General features: G+C 47.9%; 1 protein-coding gene across 3 annotated transcripts in view; it reads right to left on the bottom strand.

Annotated features, from left to right (window-relative positions):
• The window catches only part of MRI1 (methylthioribose-1-phosphate isomerase 1), a 258,819-nt gene that overhangs the window by 122,659 nt on the left and 116,191 nt on the right, over positions 1 to 19,969 (bottom strand). For all 3 annotated transcript variants that reach the window (XM_069604370.1, XM_069604368.1, XM_069604367.1), the window contains exon 5: positions 9,118 to 9,342. In XM_069604370.1, the coding sequence (XP_069460471.1) occupies positions 9,118 to 9,342 (225 nt within the window). The remainder of the gene's footprint in view (positions 1 to 9,117; positions 9,343 to 19,969) is intronic.

Genomic DNA, 19,969 nt, shown 5'->3' with positions numbered 1-19,969 from the left:
TATAAGCACTGCCAGTGGAGAGCATCTGATATCATTATATGATATGCTCCTTTATTTGCGTTACCCAGAGGAAAACCTACAGTACGTGCTAGAGGTAATAGAACGGTACGCTATCCTCTCGGGCATATCGGTGAACCCTGGAAAGTCCAGTCTGTTCCCTTTGGGCAGATATAGGAATGTCCCGGTGCAGAGGCTGCCTGTCCTGCCAATACCATGGCAGCCCGTGACATTTAGGTATTTGGGAATAAACATTTACCACAAGGTCGAGGCAGAACACAAGCACAACACGGAAAAGGCGATAGAGGGGATCAAGAACAGCATTGTATTTTGGTCCAGATTGCCCCTGACCATGATGGGGAGGGCGGCCTTGCTCAAGATGGTGGTCCTGCCTAGACTTTTGCACTTCTTCGTAAACGTCCCGTTTCTGATACCTAGGAGCCTATTCGCGAAACTTCATAGCGTGTGCAGGGGTTTCGTGTGGGGCAGCTCTAGGAATAGGGTTGCTCTGTGGAAGCTCCAGAACCCATGTGACTTGGGGGGGATAGACCTGCCTAATTTTTAACTCTATTACCTGGCGGGGCAGCTGCAGTACGTGGCCAGGTGGCTCTCGGCTGAAGACTCGGCGGAAGCCAGGCTCCTGCGTGGAGACACAGCCCCATACTTTCTGATGGAAGTGGTGTGGTTGTGCAGAGACAAACTGGTGGGCAAGGGGCGGCTACTAAGGCTGGGCTGGGAGATCTGGCACAGGACATGGAAGATTGGGGGGGACTCAGAGCCGTACTCCCAGCAGGCCCCTTTGGCGGCGCTGTGCGGAAGCGACTCTCAACTACTTGAATCGGTCCGCAGATACTGGGAACAGGTAGGCTTAGCCACCCTCGGGGACATATGGCAGGAAGGGGAGGCAGTGGACTTTCAGAGGTTGCAGGAAGAGACGGGAGTACATGGTGGCCAATATATAACCTACACTAGGCTTGTGAGAAAGACTAGAGAAAGATGGCCTGAGACAGTGCTAGCGGAAGACCCAGACACCTCCCTGGAAACCATGTATGATGTATCAGAGGGCGGGCACGAAATATCGAGGATATATGAGCTCCTGCGAGTAAGGGCAGGGAAGGAGTTGCTCCAATTGAGACAAGATTGGGAGGAGGAGGTGGGAGGACCCATGACGGATGGGCAGTGGGAACGGGCCCAGAGGTACCACAAAAAGGTGTCCCGAAACGTGAGATTCCAACAGCTTCAATTGTATGTTACCCACAGGGCTTATTTAACCCCCGGGAAGATTGCAAAGTTTGGGGGACCAGCTACACAGCAATGCCCCAGGTGTGGAGAGGTGAATGCGGGACTGCTACACATGTTTTGGGCTTGCCCGGAGGTGCAGAGATTTTGGGACAAGGTCAAGACGAAACTGGCTGGTGGGGGGGTGGTGCTGGATGTGGAATCGGCCTGGGCATGCATGCTTGGGCTTTTCCTAGACCCCAGCATTTGAAACACATAAGCAAGATGAAGGACCTGGCTTATGTTTTTGGCCAAACGTAGGATTGCCATGGGCTGGAAGGCGGCCCACAGACCTAGGGTGGAGTTATGGTGGACAGACCTCTTGAGGTGGGCGGAAGCTGAATCTGTAGTTTGGTTTGAAGCGGTCACCAGGGGGGGGGCGAGGAGGAAGTAGGGCCCTTGCTGGCCTGGCGGCAACTGGTGGCCTCGTTGGCAAACCCTCACCAGGGTGACAACGAAACAGAGGACCCGGATGATGGCTGCCTAAGTATTGTGCTACCCAATGATGCTCCCATAAACGACATGTGAGAACCGGCTCTAGTTTAAGGGGGGGGAGGGGGAGTTGGGGAGTTTTGATGAAAATGTGCTGGAATATGATGCTTTCTATGTTTTGAAACAGTTATAGTGTGTTTGTTTGATTTTAAAATAAAAATATTTTAAAAAAAGTGTGGGAGTGACAATCCCCCCTCTCTGACGTGTGTCGTTAGGACTGATCTTGCGACCCTTGGAGGCTTCCTATTCCAGATATAAGACGAGATTGTCTTTGATAGTGTCTTGAAGAATGAATTAGGAATTGTTATCGGGAGGGCATGGAAATGGTACAGCATCTTGGGGAGAGTGTTTATTTTCACCGATTGGATTCTACCCCACCAGGAAATCATTAACGGGCACCATCGCTCCATGTCCTTCTTGACTCTGGCTAGTAGTGGGGGGTAGTTCCCTTTATATAGTGAGTCCACCCTGTGTGTTAGCATAATACCGAGGTACCTGATTCCTTCTTTCGCAACTTTTAGACCTAAAGATCCCGCCTCCCTTGCCAAAGTTTCTCTATCCCCAGCTAAATGTAGCATTTCCCGACTTGTTCCTATTAATTTTTAGTCCCGAGATTCCCCCAAATGCTTCTAGTTCTTGCAATGTAAGTGATAGAGTCCTCCCAGGGTCCTCCAGGGCCAGTAGCATATCGTCCGCATAGGCTATTACCTTATGTTGTCTGCCTGCCATCTCAATCCCCCTTATTTGGAGAGTTTCCCTAATTTTGATTAGTAGTGGTTCCAAAAAGATGGCATACAGAAGGGGGGAAAGCGGGCATCCATGTTTAGTTCCCCTGGTAATCGTTACCCTGTCTGTGACATCCCTGTTGATCGCTATTCTTATCGATGGGGAGGTGTAGTTGGCTTTGACCATATTTATGTAGTGTTCCCCAAAGCCCATATGCTCTAGAGTTTTAAAGAGTATGGACCATTCCACCCGGTTGAAGGCCTTTTCGGCGTCGAGTGAAAGTAGTATTGCTGGCATGTGTGTTATGCCCACTTTTTCTACTAGATGTATCAGTCTTCTTAGGTTATCGTGTGTTTGCCTGCCAGGGATAAAGCCTGATTGATCGGGGTTTATTAGGGAGGGCAATAGTGGCGAAAGCCTGGCGGCCAGGATTTTCGTGTAGATCTTCGAGTCCAAATTTATCAAGGCTACGGGGCGGTATGAACCAGGGAGGGAGGGATCCTTGCCGGGTTTGTGGAACACCAGGACCTTTGCTTCGTTCATGGACGGGGTTACGTTTCCGCTTCCCTTAAAGGTGTTTAACAATCTAGTAAGAAATGGGGTTAGGATGTCTGCATATTTTTTATAGAAGGGGGCCGTAAAGACGTCTGGGCAGGGTGCCTTGTTATATGGAAGTCCTGTTATTGCTTTCTTCACTTCTTCTTCCGTGATTTGGGTATCCAATGCAAGTTTGTGTTCCTGGGAAATCTTTGGAATGGGGAGTGATTGCAAGAATCTGTCTTGGTCGCCCTCATCTGGGTGCTCAGTCGCATACAGTTTTTCATAAAAAGTCTTGAATACTTCCCCTATATCCTTGGTGCGTGTTAGTGAGTCTCCCTGTGCATTTTTAATGTTTAAAATGGTCAGTGATTTTTGCTTTGCGGAGAGTTGTCTTGCTAGGTATCTGTCTGCCTTGTTGGCTTCGATATAGTATTTCTGCTTGAGATAGAGGAGGGATTTCTCTGCCTTTTTATTGCAAAGCAGTTCAAATTGCCCTTGCACGTGTTTCAGTGCTTTCTTAAGGCTTCTGGTGGGGTGTGTTAGTAGCTCCTCTCTTATATCTGTAAGTTTCTTCTCAAGTTCTCTTTCCCAGCCATACCTTTGTTTGTCTTTGGTGGCTTTCAGAGCTATCATTTGTCCCCGGATTACTGCCTTAAACGCCTCCCATACGGTGCCCAATGGGACGTCCCCTGTGTCGTTATGTTCAAAATACTCTGCTATTTTGTCCCCAATTGCTTCTCCAATAACCGGGTCTAAGAGAAGATTGTGTGGTAGTCTCCACTGCCATAGCCCCTTGCCCTTCCCCGGGGTCCCGATGTCCAGCCAGAGCGGGGCATGGTCTGACAGTGCAATGGAACCCAGTTTCATCCCTTGAACTTTGCCCATCATCCCCACCGAGACCAAGAAGTAGTCTATTCTCGACATAGTATTATGTACATGCGAGTGGTAAGTGAATCCGTTGTTTTGACCCTTCAGTTCCCTCCATGCGTCACACAGTGCCATCTGTTCCATTTTTTGCTTGAGGTGTTTGGAAGGGGCGCCCTGGTTTGGCGGTCCCCCCGCACTCCTGTCAAGTCGGGGGTGCCATGCCATGTCCATATCGCCCCCCAGTATTATCCCTCCCTTCACAAACCCCTCCAATTGCCCCATCGTATCCCTCAAGAAACCGTCTTGGCCCCTTACGTTTAATGTTAATATTCTAATTTTCCCCATTGTTTCTGGCCCCGATTGGTTGCCATGTGTACCCGAGTGCCGAGATCTCCGCTATCTTCAGGAGTAACCCACCCCGCTCTCCCCCCTGAACTTCCTAACTTCCCCCCCAACTTTAAACAAAAACAACCAACTTTGAACCCGAGGAGGGCCCGGGTACCTATGGATGCTAGGGCATTGCGCCTATCGCTCCCTGCCCTCTGTGGACTTGGGTTGAACTTTGCGGGGAGTCCTAAACCCTGCATCTTCCTCAGACATACTGTGTGTCCGTACCTGATCCCAGCTGGGCCGCTGAGAATTGCTGTTCTGAGTACCTTCGTTGCATGTCTCTCCAGGTTCTGTGGTCTGGGGATGCCCCTTGTTTTCGCCTTGCCTGAGTGTTTCCTCTACTCCACTGTTGTTGGCTTGGAGTTTCCCCGTCCAGTGAGTTTCTTTTTCTGCCAAACCACTTCCCAACCTCTCTTCCTTTTTTGTTGTTCCCCCTTTGCTTTTGTGCCCCTGTTACCTTCCTCCTCTGCCTGTATGTCCATTATATGGAGCCCTTCTTCCCAGGATGTCACTCTCCTTTGCTTTCCTTCCCACACAAATAGTAGCCCGAATGGGAATGTCCATTTATACCTTATTTCTTTTGCGACCAGCTCTCTTATCAGTGGTGCCATTTCTCTCCTTTTTAGAAGCGTCACTGATGCCAGGTCCTGGTATAACTGTATGTCTGCCCCATTCATCCTTATATGTTCTACCTGCCTAGCTCTCCTCAGGATGAGTTATTTCTGTGGATACGAGGAAAGGGCTGCCAGCACATCTCTAGGTCTTTCCCCAGGAGTGCCTGTTCTTTTTGGGCCCACTGTATGTATGCAGTCGATCCCTATGGTGTCCGCTTCTTGTGCTTCTATTATGTCTCTGAACACTTCCTGTACCGCATTCTTGAGATCCTTATCCAACACGGTCTCGGGCATATTTTTAATGTGTATTTTCGATCTGCGGGACCTGTTTTCCAGGTCCTCACATTGGATTTCTAGGTTGTGAGTTAATCGCACTAAGTGTTCTTGGGTTTCGCTGTTCTGTAATGCTTCTTCTTCTGCGTTCTGCACAATTTTCTCTAAGGTGTCGGTCCTTTCTTCCAACTTGGCTACATCCAGTTTCAGGTCTTGCATTACCTGTTTCATGTCGTTCCTCATTGTGGCGAATTGGTCTTGTACAGTCGACATGAATTTGTCTTGCAGCTCCACAAACCAGGCGTGCATGTCATCCCTTGAGGGGGGTAGATTGCTTGTGGTGGGGGGAATGGAGTCAAATGGGGGGTCTTCCTGTGTCCTTCCCCTGGTAGATATAGGGGTATCGGATGCCCACATTTGTAATATGCTTGTGTCTTGTTTAGCCGATTGATGGTTCATTTGGGTCGCGCCCCCCTTCCTTCGCCCTGGACATTGCCCTTGTGTAGTGGTGTTTTCACTTGATTTCCTCTGCTCCTTAGTGGGGCGGCAATGTTGTGCCCACTGGTTTGTGCCTCTGCTGGCCGGTTCTGGTTTTGGTGGGGGTGGGCCTGCTTGATGATGAGCCTTCTGGCTTAATACTTCTTGGGAGCTTGATCCCCCTCCAGCCTCCTGAGGACCACACTGCTGGTAATGGAACCGGGGGGCGGGGTGTGTGGACTCTTTGTCTGCCTCTTCCCTTTCAATCCACCCTGGCCTTCCTCTGTTTGATAGTTCGTTCGCCGGATTGGGAGTAGGGGGGGGTTCCCCCTTGGTGTTCTATGGCTTTATGTGGACGCTCTATACGGGGGGGGAGGGCGACCCCAGCCCTGGGTAGTACTTCCGGTGTCTACCGTGTTGGATGTGGGGAGGCGCCTCTCACCTGCAGCTCTGCAGCCCTGCCCGGACCTGTCCAGGAGTCTCTTCGGTTCCAGGGGTAGCGCGCTGCCCCCTCCCCCGTGCCTCTCTGCTGCTATTCTGAGCCCATCCGCGGCTCCGGGGCTCAAAGGGGAGTCTCCTTTTCCCTCGGATGCGTGTTGATTCTTCACAAGGTATGCGCCGCGTTGCTGGGGTCCTCGCTGCTGTTCCCTGTACGCCTGCTGTAGACCAGCTCCCCAGTGAGATCCGCGATATACTCCGTGGGGGAGGGGCGGATTGTGCATTGTACGCCGACGGACTCCTGTGCCTTCTCGCCGTGCGCTTTCGCTGCCACTGGACCCCCGCCACCAGGTGGGTGTGTGCCTCTTGGAGATTTGCCTATCTTGTCCTTTTCCTCTGCTGACGGGACCCAGACGCGGCCTTTCGTTCCCTCGGGCCGCGTTGGACGAGCGCGATCCCCGGAGGGGTAGGGGCACCGCTCCGTCAAGGGGCTGCCTCTACGCGCTCTCTCCGCTGCGGTGATTCTCTTTTCTCTGAACACCGGTGGGTCCAGGAGAGGATTAGACGCAGTTTGCTGTGTTTTTCCCCTCGGATTTAGCGCTAATTGTGGTGCTTTAGTGCGGCCCGGCAGGAGCGAGACTTAGACACGTCTCCCTGCGCCGGCCGCCAGCTTGGAGTCCATACCCCCTATTTATGACTATCAAAATACATATTACGGACTGGAAGGAACTATATCAGTCCTGGTTTGGCATGCTCTCAGTGATACAAATAAACCTACTAACTCTGCTTCTAAACCTTTATCGAGCTGTACTCATCCTCCACCACTACAGGGAACTGAAGGAAAGCCAAGCACCGATTCTGAACTTCATCTGAGCGGGAAAATGGAGTGTATTGCAAAGGAGATACTGTTGGCAGACAAAAAATGATGACTTGTATGCCCTAATACCCTAAAGTATTAACTGCCATCGCAAAGTAGAATAGCAGCAGAATGGATGCAAAAATGGTCTGAAAAGCAGTGACTAGACGGGAGATTTGCACTCAGCCATGGCTACTAAAGGAAGAGTGAGACGCAAATGTATACATTAACCCACTCACTTAAGCTAGGCTCGAATAATTCTATGTCACAGCAAGGGAGCGCAGTTAATTTCTGATATTTATAAAGAGTTCATCAGGACTGATCTTCCAGGGTTTGGATACACATGAGGAGTTGGGAAAAGGAGATGGGTGTGCCTAGTGACTATGAGACTTGGAACGATATGCTACGGAGGGTAATTGTGACATTTGCTTGCAACTCTTATGTAGAACCCCAAATGCAGATACTATCGAGGTGGTACTTTACCCAGGACAGATTGCATTACTTTGACCTAACTAAACCCGACTGATGCTACAGAGGTTGGGTTATTAGGGGAATGATTTTGCAAGTGCTTTGGGATTGACCCATATTAGGAGGTTTATGGCTAGAGATTAGATCTAAAGTTAGGTAAATAATGAATCTCAATATTCCAGATGAGCCACTCCTTACTTTTTTGGGTGTGACAGATTTTTGCGTGATATCCTCTCCTTACTTGTTTGGGTGTGACAGATTTTTGCATGATATCCTCGGAGTCCAGAAAGAGGCTAACTAACAAGTCAATTATTGTTGGCTGCTATATAAGTAATTGTAGCATTATAGAATCAGAACAGTGGCAATCCGAGAAGTAAATAATTTAATTTGAAGAAGATGGGTTCTTTTTTTGAACTTTTTGGAGAAAAGAAAAAGACAGCTCAGATCTCTTGTCCAGTCAGACTCAGGGCATTCAATGTATTTGAGATTACCTGTTACTCATGCAATTGTAAGAGATGTCAGGAACATGGTATGGAAATCGGTTCTATGTCATTTCATCCACACCCGTTTTTATGACAGGTTTTTTTACGAACAGTTTTTGGACAAAGAATTCTTTTTAACATTATGTCAAGGAGTTCCCCCCTTCTCACCCGAGTCCGATCTTTGCTGGATTTCTTGGTCGATGCCTTCTTGCGGACGGATTGGGTCTTGAATAAGGCTGCATGAGTCTCTTCCGAGTCCAGCATGCATTCAAAGTTCCGGGATGCAACGATCCAAGAATCCGGGAAATTAAGAAAGTGCACTACTCAGCACATGAGCCCAGGAAGTAAGAAAGAAAGGAGAGGGACTAGGAATGGAGTTAGTAGGGACAGAATCAGGGAAGCAATACCGTGACCTACGGAGCACACGTCTGGTCGCTACTTCGCAATAGCATTGAGACGCGCAGAGCTGCGGGGGACGTGGTCTATTAATAGAACACGCTACGTCCAACGTGTAGAGCGAGGAAGGTGTTTCACGCTGGATGCCCATGTTGGGAGTACCAGGGAGTGCAAGCCCCGTTGAGACACGGACCAGGAAGTCCAAAAAGGGGCGCGTTCTGTAGGTCATGACACATTCTTTTTGGGGGGTTCCCCCCACAAGGCCCCCATCCTCTACCTATTTTTTGTTATTCCCGACCCAACCCTTTATATGCCGTTTCCCACCCCCCAAATAAATGTTGAAACCTTTTTTTGACAAAACCTCTTCATAAAAACACCCATCATAAAAAACGGGTGTCGATGAAAGGGCGTTGTACCTGGAGATCTGGGAGGAGAAATGGGAGGGCACGGATGAGGTACAGAGGAGGGATTTAGTGCCATTCATGAATTGTGCTATACATTTATAGATTGCAGAAAAGTAGCATAAAGGACATGCAAAAAAACTAAAATAACTTCTGCGGGCTAGTAGCGAAATTACTAGGAACCACACACATATGTCCAGTAAACTATGCCTCTTAGGATCCCATTTTCTTCTCGACAATAACATGATCATCTTTCACAGGGGGTGGTTCTGGTTGCCCTTATCTCTTGCCCATTGACAGAAAGTAAAGCTATGCAATCTACAGAACAATAACTCACCAGCGATCAGTGTATGGGCAAATTTAGATCTACTAATACTGTCTTTAGGCCTGGTTTAGTGCCACACCCTCAAAGCTGGCCTTACCTGGGGCGGCAATCCGGATGCCGTTCACATCAGTCAGCTCTTTGCCAGGCCGTTCCTCGATCACAATCTGCCGCCCTTCTTCCAGGCTCAAGTCACAGGAGGTGCTGGGGGCTGCCACATAGAAGGGCACCCCATGGTACTTGGCTGCAATGGCTAGCTGGTAAGTGCCCACTTTGTTGGCAGTATCTCCATTAGCAACGACCCTGTCTGCGCCCACAATGACAGCTGTGAGGGGTAAATGGAAGAGGAAGCGGGTAAGAGAAAGAGGCACAGGAAGGAGAGGCAGAAGACATGGTAACAGAAGGAAGCAGATAGGAGGCAGCAGCGAGGAAGCAATGTAGGTCCATGTGGATGCTCTGTAGCAACACTCCTGCTCCATTTACACTGGAAACAAGACTTGTCCCATGGTGCCTCACAAACATGAGCACGCATCCAAATATAGAACTCTGCTGACTCACTACTATGCACATCACAGGGCCTCCCAGTGCACCCTTGGCCGGGAAGCCGTTGCCGTATGTTTGCCTTTTTGGCTGGCCCCCAAAACCCTGTCCCTGTTGCACCCCTGCAAATGGAACTCTGGTGATGGGATTTTGACACTGCTTCTACATATGAAAGTTTCACTGTGTTACCTGCATACCACCATAGCCTCACTGCTGTAGCCTTACATCCAGCTAGACTCACTGTGTTACCTGCATACCACCATAGCCTCACTGCTTTAGCCTTACATCTAGCTAGACTCACTGTGTTACCTGCATACCACCATAGCCTCACTGCTTTAGCCTTACATCTAGCTAGACTCACTGTGTTACCTGCATACCACCATAGCCTCACTGCTTTAGCCTTACATCCAGCTAGACTCACTGTGTTACCTGCATACCACCATAGCCTCACTGCTTTAGCCTTACATCCAGCTAGACTCACTGTGTTACCTGCATACCACCATAGCCTCACTGCTTTAGCCTTACATCCAGCTAGACTCACTGTGTTACCTGCATACCACCATAGCCTCACTGCTTTAGCCTTACATCTAGCTAGACTCACTGTGTTACCTGCATACCACCATAGCCTCACTGCTTTAGCCTTACATCCAGCTAGACTCACTGTGTTACCTGCATACCACCATAGCCTCACTGCTTTAGCCTTACATCCAGCTAGACTCACTGTGTTACCTGCATACCACCATAGCCTCACTGCTTTAGCCTTACATCCAGCTAGACTCACTGTGTTACCTGCATACCACCATAGCCTCACTGCTTTAGCCTTACATCTAGCTAGACTCACTGTGTTACCTGCATACCCCCATAGCCTCACTGCTTTAGCCTTACATCTAGCTAGACTCACTGTGTTACCTGCATACCACCATAGCCTCACTGCTTTAGCCTTACATCCAGCTAGACTCACTGTGTTACCTGCATACCACCATAGCCTCACTGCTGTAGCCTTACATCTAGCTAGACTCACTGTGTTACCTGCATACCACCATAGCCTCACTGCTTTAGCCTTACATCTAGCTAGACTCACTGTGTTACCTGCATACCACCATAGCCTCACTGCTTTAGCCTTACATCCAGCTAGACTCACTGTGTTACCTGCATACCACCATAGCCTCACTGCTTTAGCCTTACATCTAGCTAGACTCACTGTGTTACCTGCATACCACCATAGCCTCACTGCTTTAGCCTTACATCTAGCTAGACTCACTGTGTTACCTGCATACCACCATAGCCTCACTGCTTTAGCCTTACATCTAGCTAGACTCACTGTGTTACCTGCATACCACCATAGCCTCACTGCTTTAGCCTTACATCTAGCTAGACTCACTGTGTTACCTGCATACCACCATAGCCTCACTGCTTTAGCCTTACATCTAGCTAGACTCACTGTGTTACCTGCATACCACCATAGCCTCACTGCTTTAGCCTTACATCCAGCTAGACTCACTGTGTTACCTGCATACCACATAGCCTCACTGCTTTAGCCTTACATCCAGCTAGACTCACTGTGTTACCTGCATACCACCATAGCCTCACTGCTTTAGCCTTACATCTAGCTAGACTCACTGTGTTACCTGCATACCACCATAGCCTCACTGCTTTAGCCTTACATCTAGCTAGACTCACTGTGTTACCTGCATACCACCATAGCCTCACTGCTTTAGCCTTACATCTAGCTAGACTCACTGTGTTACCTGCATACCACCATAGCCTCACTGCTTTAGCCTTACATCCAGCTAGACTCAATGTGTTACCTGCATACCACCATAGCCTCACTGCTTTAGCCTTACATCCAGCTAGACTCACTGTGTTACCTGCATACCACCATAGCCTCACTGCTTTAGCCTTACATCCAGCTAGACTCACTGTGTTACCTGCATACCACCATAGCCTCACTGCTTTAGCCTTACATCCAGCTAGACTCACTGTGTTACCTGCATACCACCATAGCCTCACTGCTTTAGCCTTACATCTAGCTAGACTCACTGTGTTACCTGCATACCACCATAGCCTCACTGCTTTAGCCTTACAACCAGCTAGACTCACTGTGTTACCTGCATACCACCATAGCCTCACTGCTTTAGCCTTACATCCAGCTAGACTCACTGTGTTACCTGCATACCACCATAGCCTCACTGCTTTAGCCTTACATCCAGCTAGACTCACTGTGTTACCTGCATACCACCATAGCCTCACTGCTTTAGCCTTACATCTAGCTAGACTCACTGTGTTACCTGCATACCACCATAGCCTCACTGCTTTAGCCTTACATCTAGCTAGACTCACTGTGTTACCTGCATACCACCATAGCCTCACTGCTTTAGCCTTACATCTAGCTAGACTCACTGTGTTACCTGCATACCACCATAGCCTCACTGCTTTAGCCTTACATCCAGCTAGACTCACTGTGTTACCTGCATACCACCATAGCCTCACTGCTTTAGCCTTACATCCAGCTAGACTCACTGTGTTACCTGCATACCACCATAGCCTCACTGCTTTAGCCTTACATCCAGCTAGACCCACTGTGTTACCTGCATACCACCATAGCCTCACTGCTTTAGCCTTACATCTAGCTAGACTCACTGTGTTACCTGCATACCACCATAGCCTCACTGCTTTAGCCTTACATCCAGCTAGACTCACTGTGTTACCTGCATACCACCATAGCCTCACTGCTTTAGCCTTACATCCAGCTAGACTCACTGTGTTACCTGCATACCACCATAGCCTCACTGCTTTAGCCTTACATCCAGCTAGACTCACTGTGTTACCTGCATACCACCATAGCCTCACTGCTTTAGCCTTACATCTAGCTAGACTCACGGTGTTACCTGCATACCACCATAGCCTCACTGCTTTAGCCTTACATCTAGCTAGACTCACTGTGTTACCTGCATACCACCATAGCCTCACTGCTTTAGCCTTACATCTAGCTAGACTCATTGTATTATCTGCATTCTGAGATAGGCTCTTGTGGTACCCTGAACCTAGCCGAACTCCCTTTGTCTCCTGCACATTTAAATAACCTCACTTACTCACTTGCTTACTCACCTGCTTAGCTGGATATGGATAGACTCCTCCCGTGGCTGCAGTTTTGCTAGCCTCACCAGGTTAAATGGCATACCTCCAAACTCAGCATATTACCCTCACATCCAGAAAGCCTTGCTGTGTTTTGACCTGCTCAGCTGGATTGACTCATTGTGTGAACCTACATATCTAGATAACATCAGGATGGTACCCTCACATTTAGGTGGTCTCCTTGTGTCCCCTACATATTCAGTTAGCCTTGATATCACCTGCATATATCTATATCTCAATTACACATCGTGATAGCTGTTGGTTTTTTCCTGCATACCAAGTTAAACTCAGTGTTTCACCTAAATGGATTGAGAGCCTCTACCTCCCTGTGCTTACCTGCAAGTCTAGCTTGACTCTTGGTCCCACCTGCATATTAGCTTCACTCTATACCCTACATATATTAATTAACTACATATAGATGTATGTTCTGACCTGCAGAACAAGATGAACTCCTCGTTATGTAGCCTTCCATATAACCTCGTTGTGTATAACTCCATACCTATATAACCTCATTGTGATGCCCTCATATCTTGACTGCCTCATAATCCTCACTCTCACATCTAGTAAGGATTCATTGTATTATCCGGTATAATTAGACAGCTTTTCTCTGCTACCTGCACACCCAGACAGCCTGTTTCTGATCACCAACATTCCTGGATAGACTTGCTGTGCTACCCTCGCATGTAAGCGGTCGCTTTTTGTTACCCTCACATCTAGCGGGACAGATCAGTTACATGTACGTCTAGACAGACTTGCATCAGATTCTTTGGGTTATCTGCTGGACTACCCCAACCATGGCTACATCCATGACACACTGACAGAAAGTTGCTATTCATTGCGTCTGCACCCTTGCACTACCCGCTGAACCCACACCACAGGCACACCTTTGTTGTGCTACTACTCCAATCGCTCTGTGATGGAAGCTCACTGCTTTGCATCTGCTATCTGCTATTCCACGCTGCATCTGCTTCTCTGTGTCACCAGGACCAATGGCATAGCTACATAAACTGCACTGTGGTAGTAAGTGTTCTTGATTGCAGATTTGTACTTAACTGCACAGATGTATGTTCTGCTTGTCTTGAGCCTACTGCATATATAAGCAGCACATGAACTGTGATACCAGTGGACTCCTGTATCCACTGCTTGGACTGCCAGCTGGTAGAACTTGGTCCTCCATTGCATCTGCCTCTTCGTGCTATCTGCTGAACCTCATCAACTGCACGGTGACAGAATCGGTTCCTTTGTGCTACCCGATGAACCCATAGCTTAACTAAATCTATTTGGCACTGCTGGTTGGCCCATGGCATAGCCACACAGCTCAGGCTGCCATAAAATGGTCTTCAGTGCATCAACCTCCCTGTGGGATCTGCTAAACCCATAGCTTAACCACACCTATTGTGCACTGCCCGTTTTCAGTCCAGAGCATTGCTGCATCAATTGCGCACTGCCCGTTTTCAGTCCAGAGCATTGCTGCATCAATTGCACTATGATAGAAAATCTCCCTGTGGCATCACATCTTCTCTCATACAGCAAAGCTCTAGGCGCATCAGCCTGTCTTTAGCACTGAACCTAGTACATGAAATAAACACATACCAGCGTGAAACTCCACAACACTCATCAACAAACAAGCATTTCCGCTGCCCTACCTCCTCCAACCAAACCTCCCTCCCTTTCTCCATCCCTCCCTCCCTCTTACAATACCTCCAACAAGCTCTGCTACTGCAAGAAATAAAGGCAACATGTCAATAAACCACAAACCCAGCAGAAACAGGATAGAAGGAAGAAAGGGGACAATGGTGGAAGCTGCTGTAACGGCACCACCAGACAGGAGAGCACAGAGGACTTCCAATTTCACACCTAAGAAAACCCTGGATGACCTCATATCCAGATACCTTCTGAAGCACCCACCAGAACACACTGACCAAGCGGAAACCACAACCCCTCTACAACTGAACCTATTAAGTAACCGACCACCTATAAAAACCAGAACTACTAGAAACCCAGCTTAATACAACCTGTGTCACAAGACAAACTATGACAGAATAAACCACTCACGGGCCCTGCGTAATGAGGACATTGACGGACAGGAAGAATTTACTGGGTTTTTTACCTGAAAGTCCACCAGCCTTTAGTGCTGGGAAGCAACTGAAAACATCAATGAGTCTACCACCAACACTTTGCCTACCGCTGACACCTGTCATAATATGGCTGCCACGAGATGTCACATACTCAATATAAGATCAATCGCCAGACACTGCTCAGACGTTTTCAATGAATTATCAGAAGCCCTAATTGACCTGCTGTTCATCACGAAAACTGGGTCATCGATGACCAATTTCCAGTAATCCATGAAAGCATTGCAGTTGGATATAAAATGATATGCGCAAATTGTTCCAAGACTAGAGGTTGAGGAATAGGGTTAGTCCTCAGAGACTCGATCAAAGTCTCAACGCTATCAGTTGACAACATCCCAGATTACAAATCACTTGCATACATTTGCATGATGTGGTAGGTCAGAAAGAGGCGGACAAAGGAGTGGCATTTCTACCTGAAATTGTAGCCAAATAATAAAACAAAGGCCTATCTATCCCTACCAAACAGGGGTTTTCCCTACCTAACAGAATCTAACTAGGGTGTTCGTCAGTGAGGTCGTCCAAGTCAAACTAGTTCATCTTCCATCTAAAAACGACCCAACTCTGGCACTAACACTAGTTATAAACTAACAAAACAAAAAGGGGTTCCAGAAGAATTACTAATTTCTCCTGGACAGGACTTCTCAGCCTTAATAGCTTATCTGGAGATCAGGGTTCGAAACTGAGGGCAGCTGGGAGCTATTTAGCTCCTGCTTCTAGCATAGTAGGGCCTGGTTAGCTTCGAATCAACAGCTACACAGAGCTACTTTTGACTCCTATGGCCAGCTGGTGCCTTCCAAACATGTAAATGTGACATTAACTTTGAGTATCTGTGTTAATAAAGAAGAATTAGAACTCACCTAATAACAATTTAAACACAATGGTTCATAAAAAATGGACAAAATATTAAAGGGGCATCTCTGGTAGCTCCTGGCTCCAGGGTGATTCCTGACACCAAGGAGTTGGTTTTAGCTCCTGCTCATCAAATCTCAATTTCGAACACTGAGATAGTTTCTTGGGACGTAGTCAAAAGTATTACCAGTGTCATGAACCACCGACTTCGGCCCTTCTGGACTTCGTGGTCCATGATACACCGCAACATCAGGTCGGCGATCCTCCCAACATGGCCGACAGCACGAGAACGCTGCTCTCTAGTGTCCACGCGCTACGCGCAGCTTCCTAGAAATTAGGCACGCCCCCGCAGCTCTGCGCGTCTCAACGCTACTGATCCGAGTTGTTCGGCGTATGTATCGTTCCTGTCTATTTTCCAGTTACCTTTTCTTTCCTCCTTCCAGGAATCCCTTCTCTTTCCTACCTCGCTTTGGCAAGACCATTCCCCCCTTCTTCCCGGAATCCGTCTCGTGCTCGGTGCCGTGGGCTCCCGGCACCCATTGAGTATTGGACATCAGTTTCCTTCCCTTCCTGGATTCCTCTGTGACAATTTCCCTGGATACTGAACGCAACCCTGCATAGGCAGTCGGCACTCCTCACACTGGAACCTGAAGACTCACGTCCTTCCCTGCACAAGTCCCGATCGGTGAGTAAGAAGGAAGGAGTACCCAAGAAGACCGCAATCAAGGACAAACAGGTGAGAAGGAGGAAAGGGTGTGACAGATTGAGACACCTAGAACATGATATCAGAATTGACATGGAGGCTGCAGTCCAAGACCTCATGAGAGGAATGCAAGAATTGACTACAGAGGTTCAAAACCTCAAGGCTGAAAATGCGGCATTAAAACAACTAGTCTTGTCCCGGGATTCTGCCTTCAAAGAAAGCACCCTGGTCGGGGGTATTGTGGATAAATACGATGGCTCTTCCAAGTCCCTGCATTCCTTCCTTGACTCCTGTCTGGTGCATTACACGTTCAAGCCCTACTATTTTTCCACGCCCCGGGCTAAGGTAGGGTTTATAATATCTCACCTTACTGGCAATGCCTTAACATGGGCGACTCCCTTGGTTAATTTGGGAGACACACTCCTGGATAATTATGACGGATTTATAGAAGCCTTTAAGGCCACGTTTGATCGACCAGAACTCGTCTACAGCGCCCAGGAGAAACTTCTTGAATTCCAGAAAGGGTGCCAGGATATGCTTACTTACGTGACCCGATTCAAACAACTAGCTAAAGAAGCTGATTGGTTCCAAGAAGCTAGTTTCACACTATTCCGGAGAGGCTTGAATGACGAAGTCAAGGATGAGTTAGCCAGAGTGGCTCGCCCCGGTTCCTTTCAGGCCTTAATGGATTTATCCCTACAGATCGATTTCAGAATCCAGGAGAGAAAGGCTGAGAAAAGAAAAACAAAGACAACATCCCCAAAGACATCCATGGAATACCCTTGCCTTAAGGAAGCACCCATCCAACATTCATCAGAACCGGAACCTATGCAAGTGGGTGCCTTCCGTGGACCAATTTCTCCACAAGAAAGGATCCGTAGGATCAATACCGGACTTTGCATGTGTTGTGCATCTGATAAACACCTTATAAGAGAATGACCTATAGCACCACCCAGACGCTCTTGAAACGCCAGCTCCCGATCCTAAGCTGAGCACAGTTTCGGGAGAATGATGCCAGCTCCACATCCCTTCCTTCCTTAAATGCTCCTGGCCAAAACACCTTAGTGGTTCTCCAAACAATCTTGTCACCCTCTGAGAAAGACTCATTTCCCATCCTGGCTCCGGTGGACTGCAGTGCCATCGGAGTATTCTTAGGCCATGACTGGGCTGTCAGACATAATATTCCACGAGAACCTAAAGAAATAATACAACCTGTCGAAACAATTGACGGGAGACCGTTATCTTCCGGGCCTATTACTCACCAGACCAAGGAACTACTGCTTTTTTATAAATAACCACCAGGAAAAGCTCTGTTTTGATATTATAGAGGCTGCTCACTACCCCATGGTTTTAGGCATGCCCTGGCTCCAGAAACACAACCCATACATCAACTGGGCAGCCGGATCCCTCTCTTTAGGTTCTGAATTCTGCTTGTCCCATTGTTTGTCTCAAGACTCACTGCATAAACCTCCTGTGAACTCCCGGAATTCCGAACAATCTCCTTTATGTGTGTCCAACATTACCCAAGTGCCTGAAATATATCAACCATACTTGGACGTGTTTTCAACAGCCATTGTTCAAACTGTTCCACCCCACAGACCTGAGGATTGTGCCATCGAAACAGATGCTTCAGTAATAATCCCATTCGGCAGAATGTTTATACTATCTGAACCTGAAAAAAGAGCCCTACGAGAATATTTGGATACCAACCTGGTTAATGGAACCATTCGTCCTTCAAAATCTCCTGCCGGTGCCTCTCTATTCTTTGTACCAAAGAAAGATACCAAAGAACTTCGGCCCTGTTTGGATTACCGCGTTGTCAACCACTGCACTATCAAGGATCGTTACCCTCTACCGCTCATTTCCGACATCTTGGAGGTAGTTCGGGGTGCTGTCATCTTCACCAAGCTTGATCTTCAGGGTGCCTATCACCTCATTCGGATAAGGGAATGTGATGAGTGGACGACAGCCTTCAGAACCCCTTTTGGCCATTTTGAATATCTAGTGATGCCCTTCGGTCTCGCCAACGCCCCTGCGGTCTTTCAGCGGTTCATGGATAGAGTCTTTTCAGATATGCTGTTCCTTTTTGTCATCGTATACCTAGATGATATACTGATCTATTGTAACAACCCCCAAGTCCATCAGGAACATGTGAATGCAGTTTTACAATGATTACGAGAAAACAAACTCCTGGCCAAACCTGAAAAATGTCTGTTCCATGTCCAGACCGTTCATTACCTCGGATATGTACTGAGTTCCAAAGGAATCGGAATGTATCCTGCCAATGTTGACTCCATACTCTCTTGGCCTGCGCATACTACAGTAAAACAGATTCAATCCTTCCTGGGACTCGCCAATTTCTACAGGAAATGTATCCCTACATTTTCAGACTTTGTGCATCCCATAGTCACACTCTTAAAGAAAGACACACCATTTAATTGGTCTGCTGCTCAAGAGCCAGCCTTCCAAGACCTAAAACGAAGATTCACTCAAGGTCCCATCCTGGCTCAGCCTGACATAAATAGGCCTTTCCTGGTAGAAACAGACGCCTCACATTACGCCATAAGGGCGGTCTTAGAACAAGAATTTGAAGACAAGAAGGAACATCCTATTGCCTACCTATCCCGCAGCTTGGCTCCCAGTGAGACCCACTACTCTGTCCTGGAAAAAGAATTACTGACCAACCGACAAGCCTTTACCAACTGGCGTCATCTACTCTTGGGCGCCAAACATCCTGTGCAAGTTCGGACCGATCATAGAAACTTGCAAGTCCTACAATCCTTGGAATGCAAAAATAGTCGTCAAGCCTGTTGGGCCTTCTTTTTTGCCCAGTACCAGTTCCGCATTCACCACTTTCCTGGAACTAACAACATTATAGCAGATGCCTTATCCAGGCGTCCTGACTATGAGCCTGTCGAAGCACGTGCCTTTCCCAAGATGTTTCCTAATACAGTGTTTGTCGCCCAGGCCAATTCCTTCCTGGAAGACGTATGTGCCGAAACACCTTCTTCTGATCTCTGGGAGGACTACATCAAGACAAATCAATGGAGCCTGGTTGCTAAGGATGGCTATCTCTTCAAGGATAAGAGATTGGTGGTACCCACACAAAGATTGAGAAACAAGATCATAAGCCTTTGTCATGATACCTTCCATTCGGGGCATCAAGGCATCACTACAACTCTCCACCTCATTCAGAGACAATTCTGGTGGCCGAGGATGATTGATGCTGTAAGAACTTACATCCGAACGTGCACTATTTCTAATCAGAACAAGTGTGATAACAGAAAACCTGCAGGTCTCCTACACCAACCCATGTTACCAACACGTCCTTGGGAGACAATCGCCACAGACTTCATCGTGGAATTGCCCTCATCCAGGGGATATACTACTGTAATGGTTACAATCAATCTGTTCACTCATATGGCTCACTTCACACCCTTGTACAAGCTACCATCTTCACTTGAATTGGCAGGGATATTCTTAAAACATATATTCAGGCTTCCATGGATTACCTACCAAGATCATTTTCGACCGAGTTCCTCAGTACATATCCCAGTTCTGGAAACATCTATGCCAAATGTTAGGCATCC

The sequence above is a fragment of the Ambystoma mexicanum genome, chromosome 3q (assembly GCF_040938575.1).
Source record: "Ambystoma mexicanum isolate Mex_15411 chromosome 3q, UKY_AmexF1_1, whole genome shotgun sequence".
In the NCBI taxonomy this organism is placed as follows: Eukaryota; Metazoa; Chordata; class Amphibia; order Caudata; family Ambystomatidae; genus Ambystoma; species Ambystoma mexicanum.
This window is presented reverse-complemented; position numbering and strand designations above follow the sequence as displayed.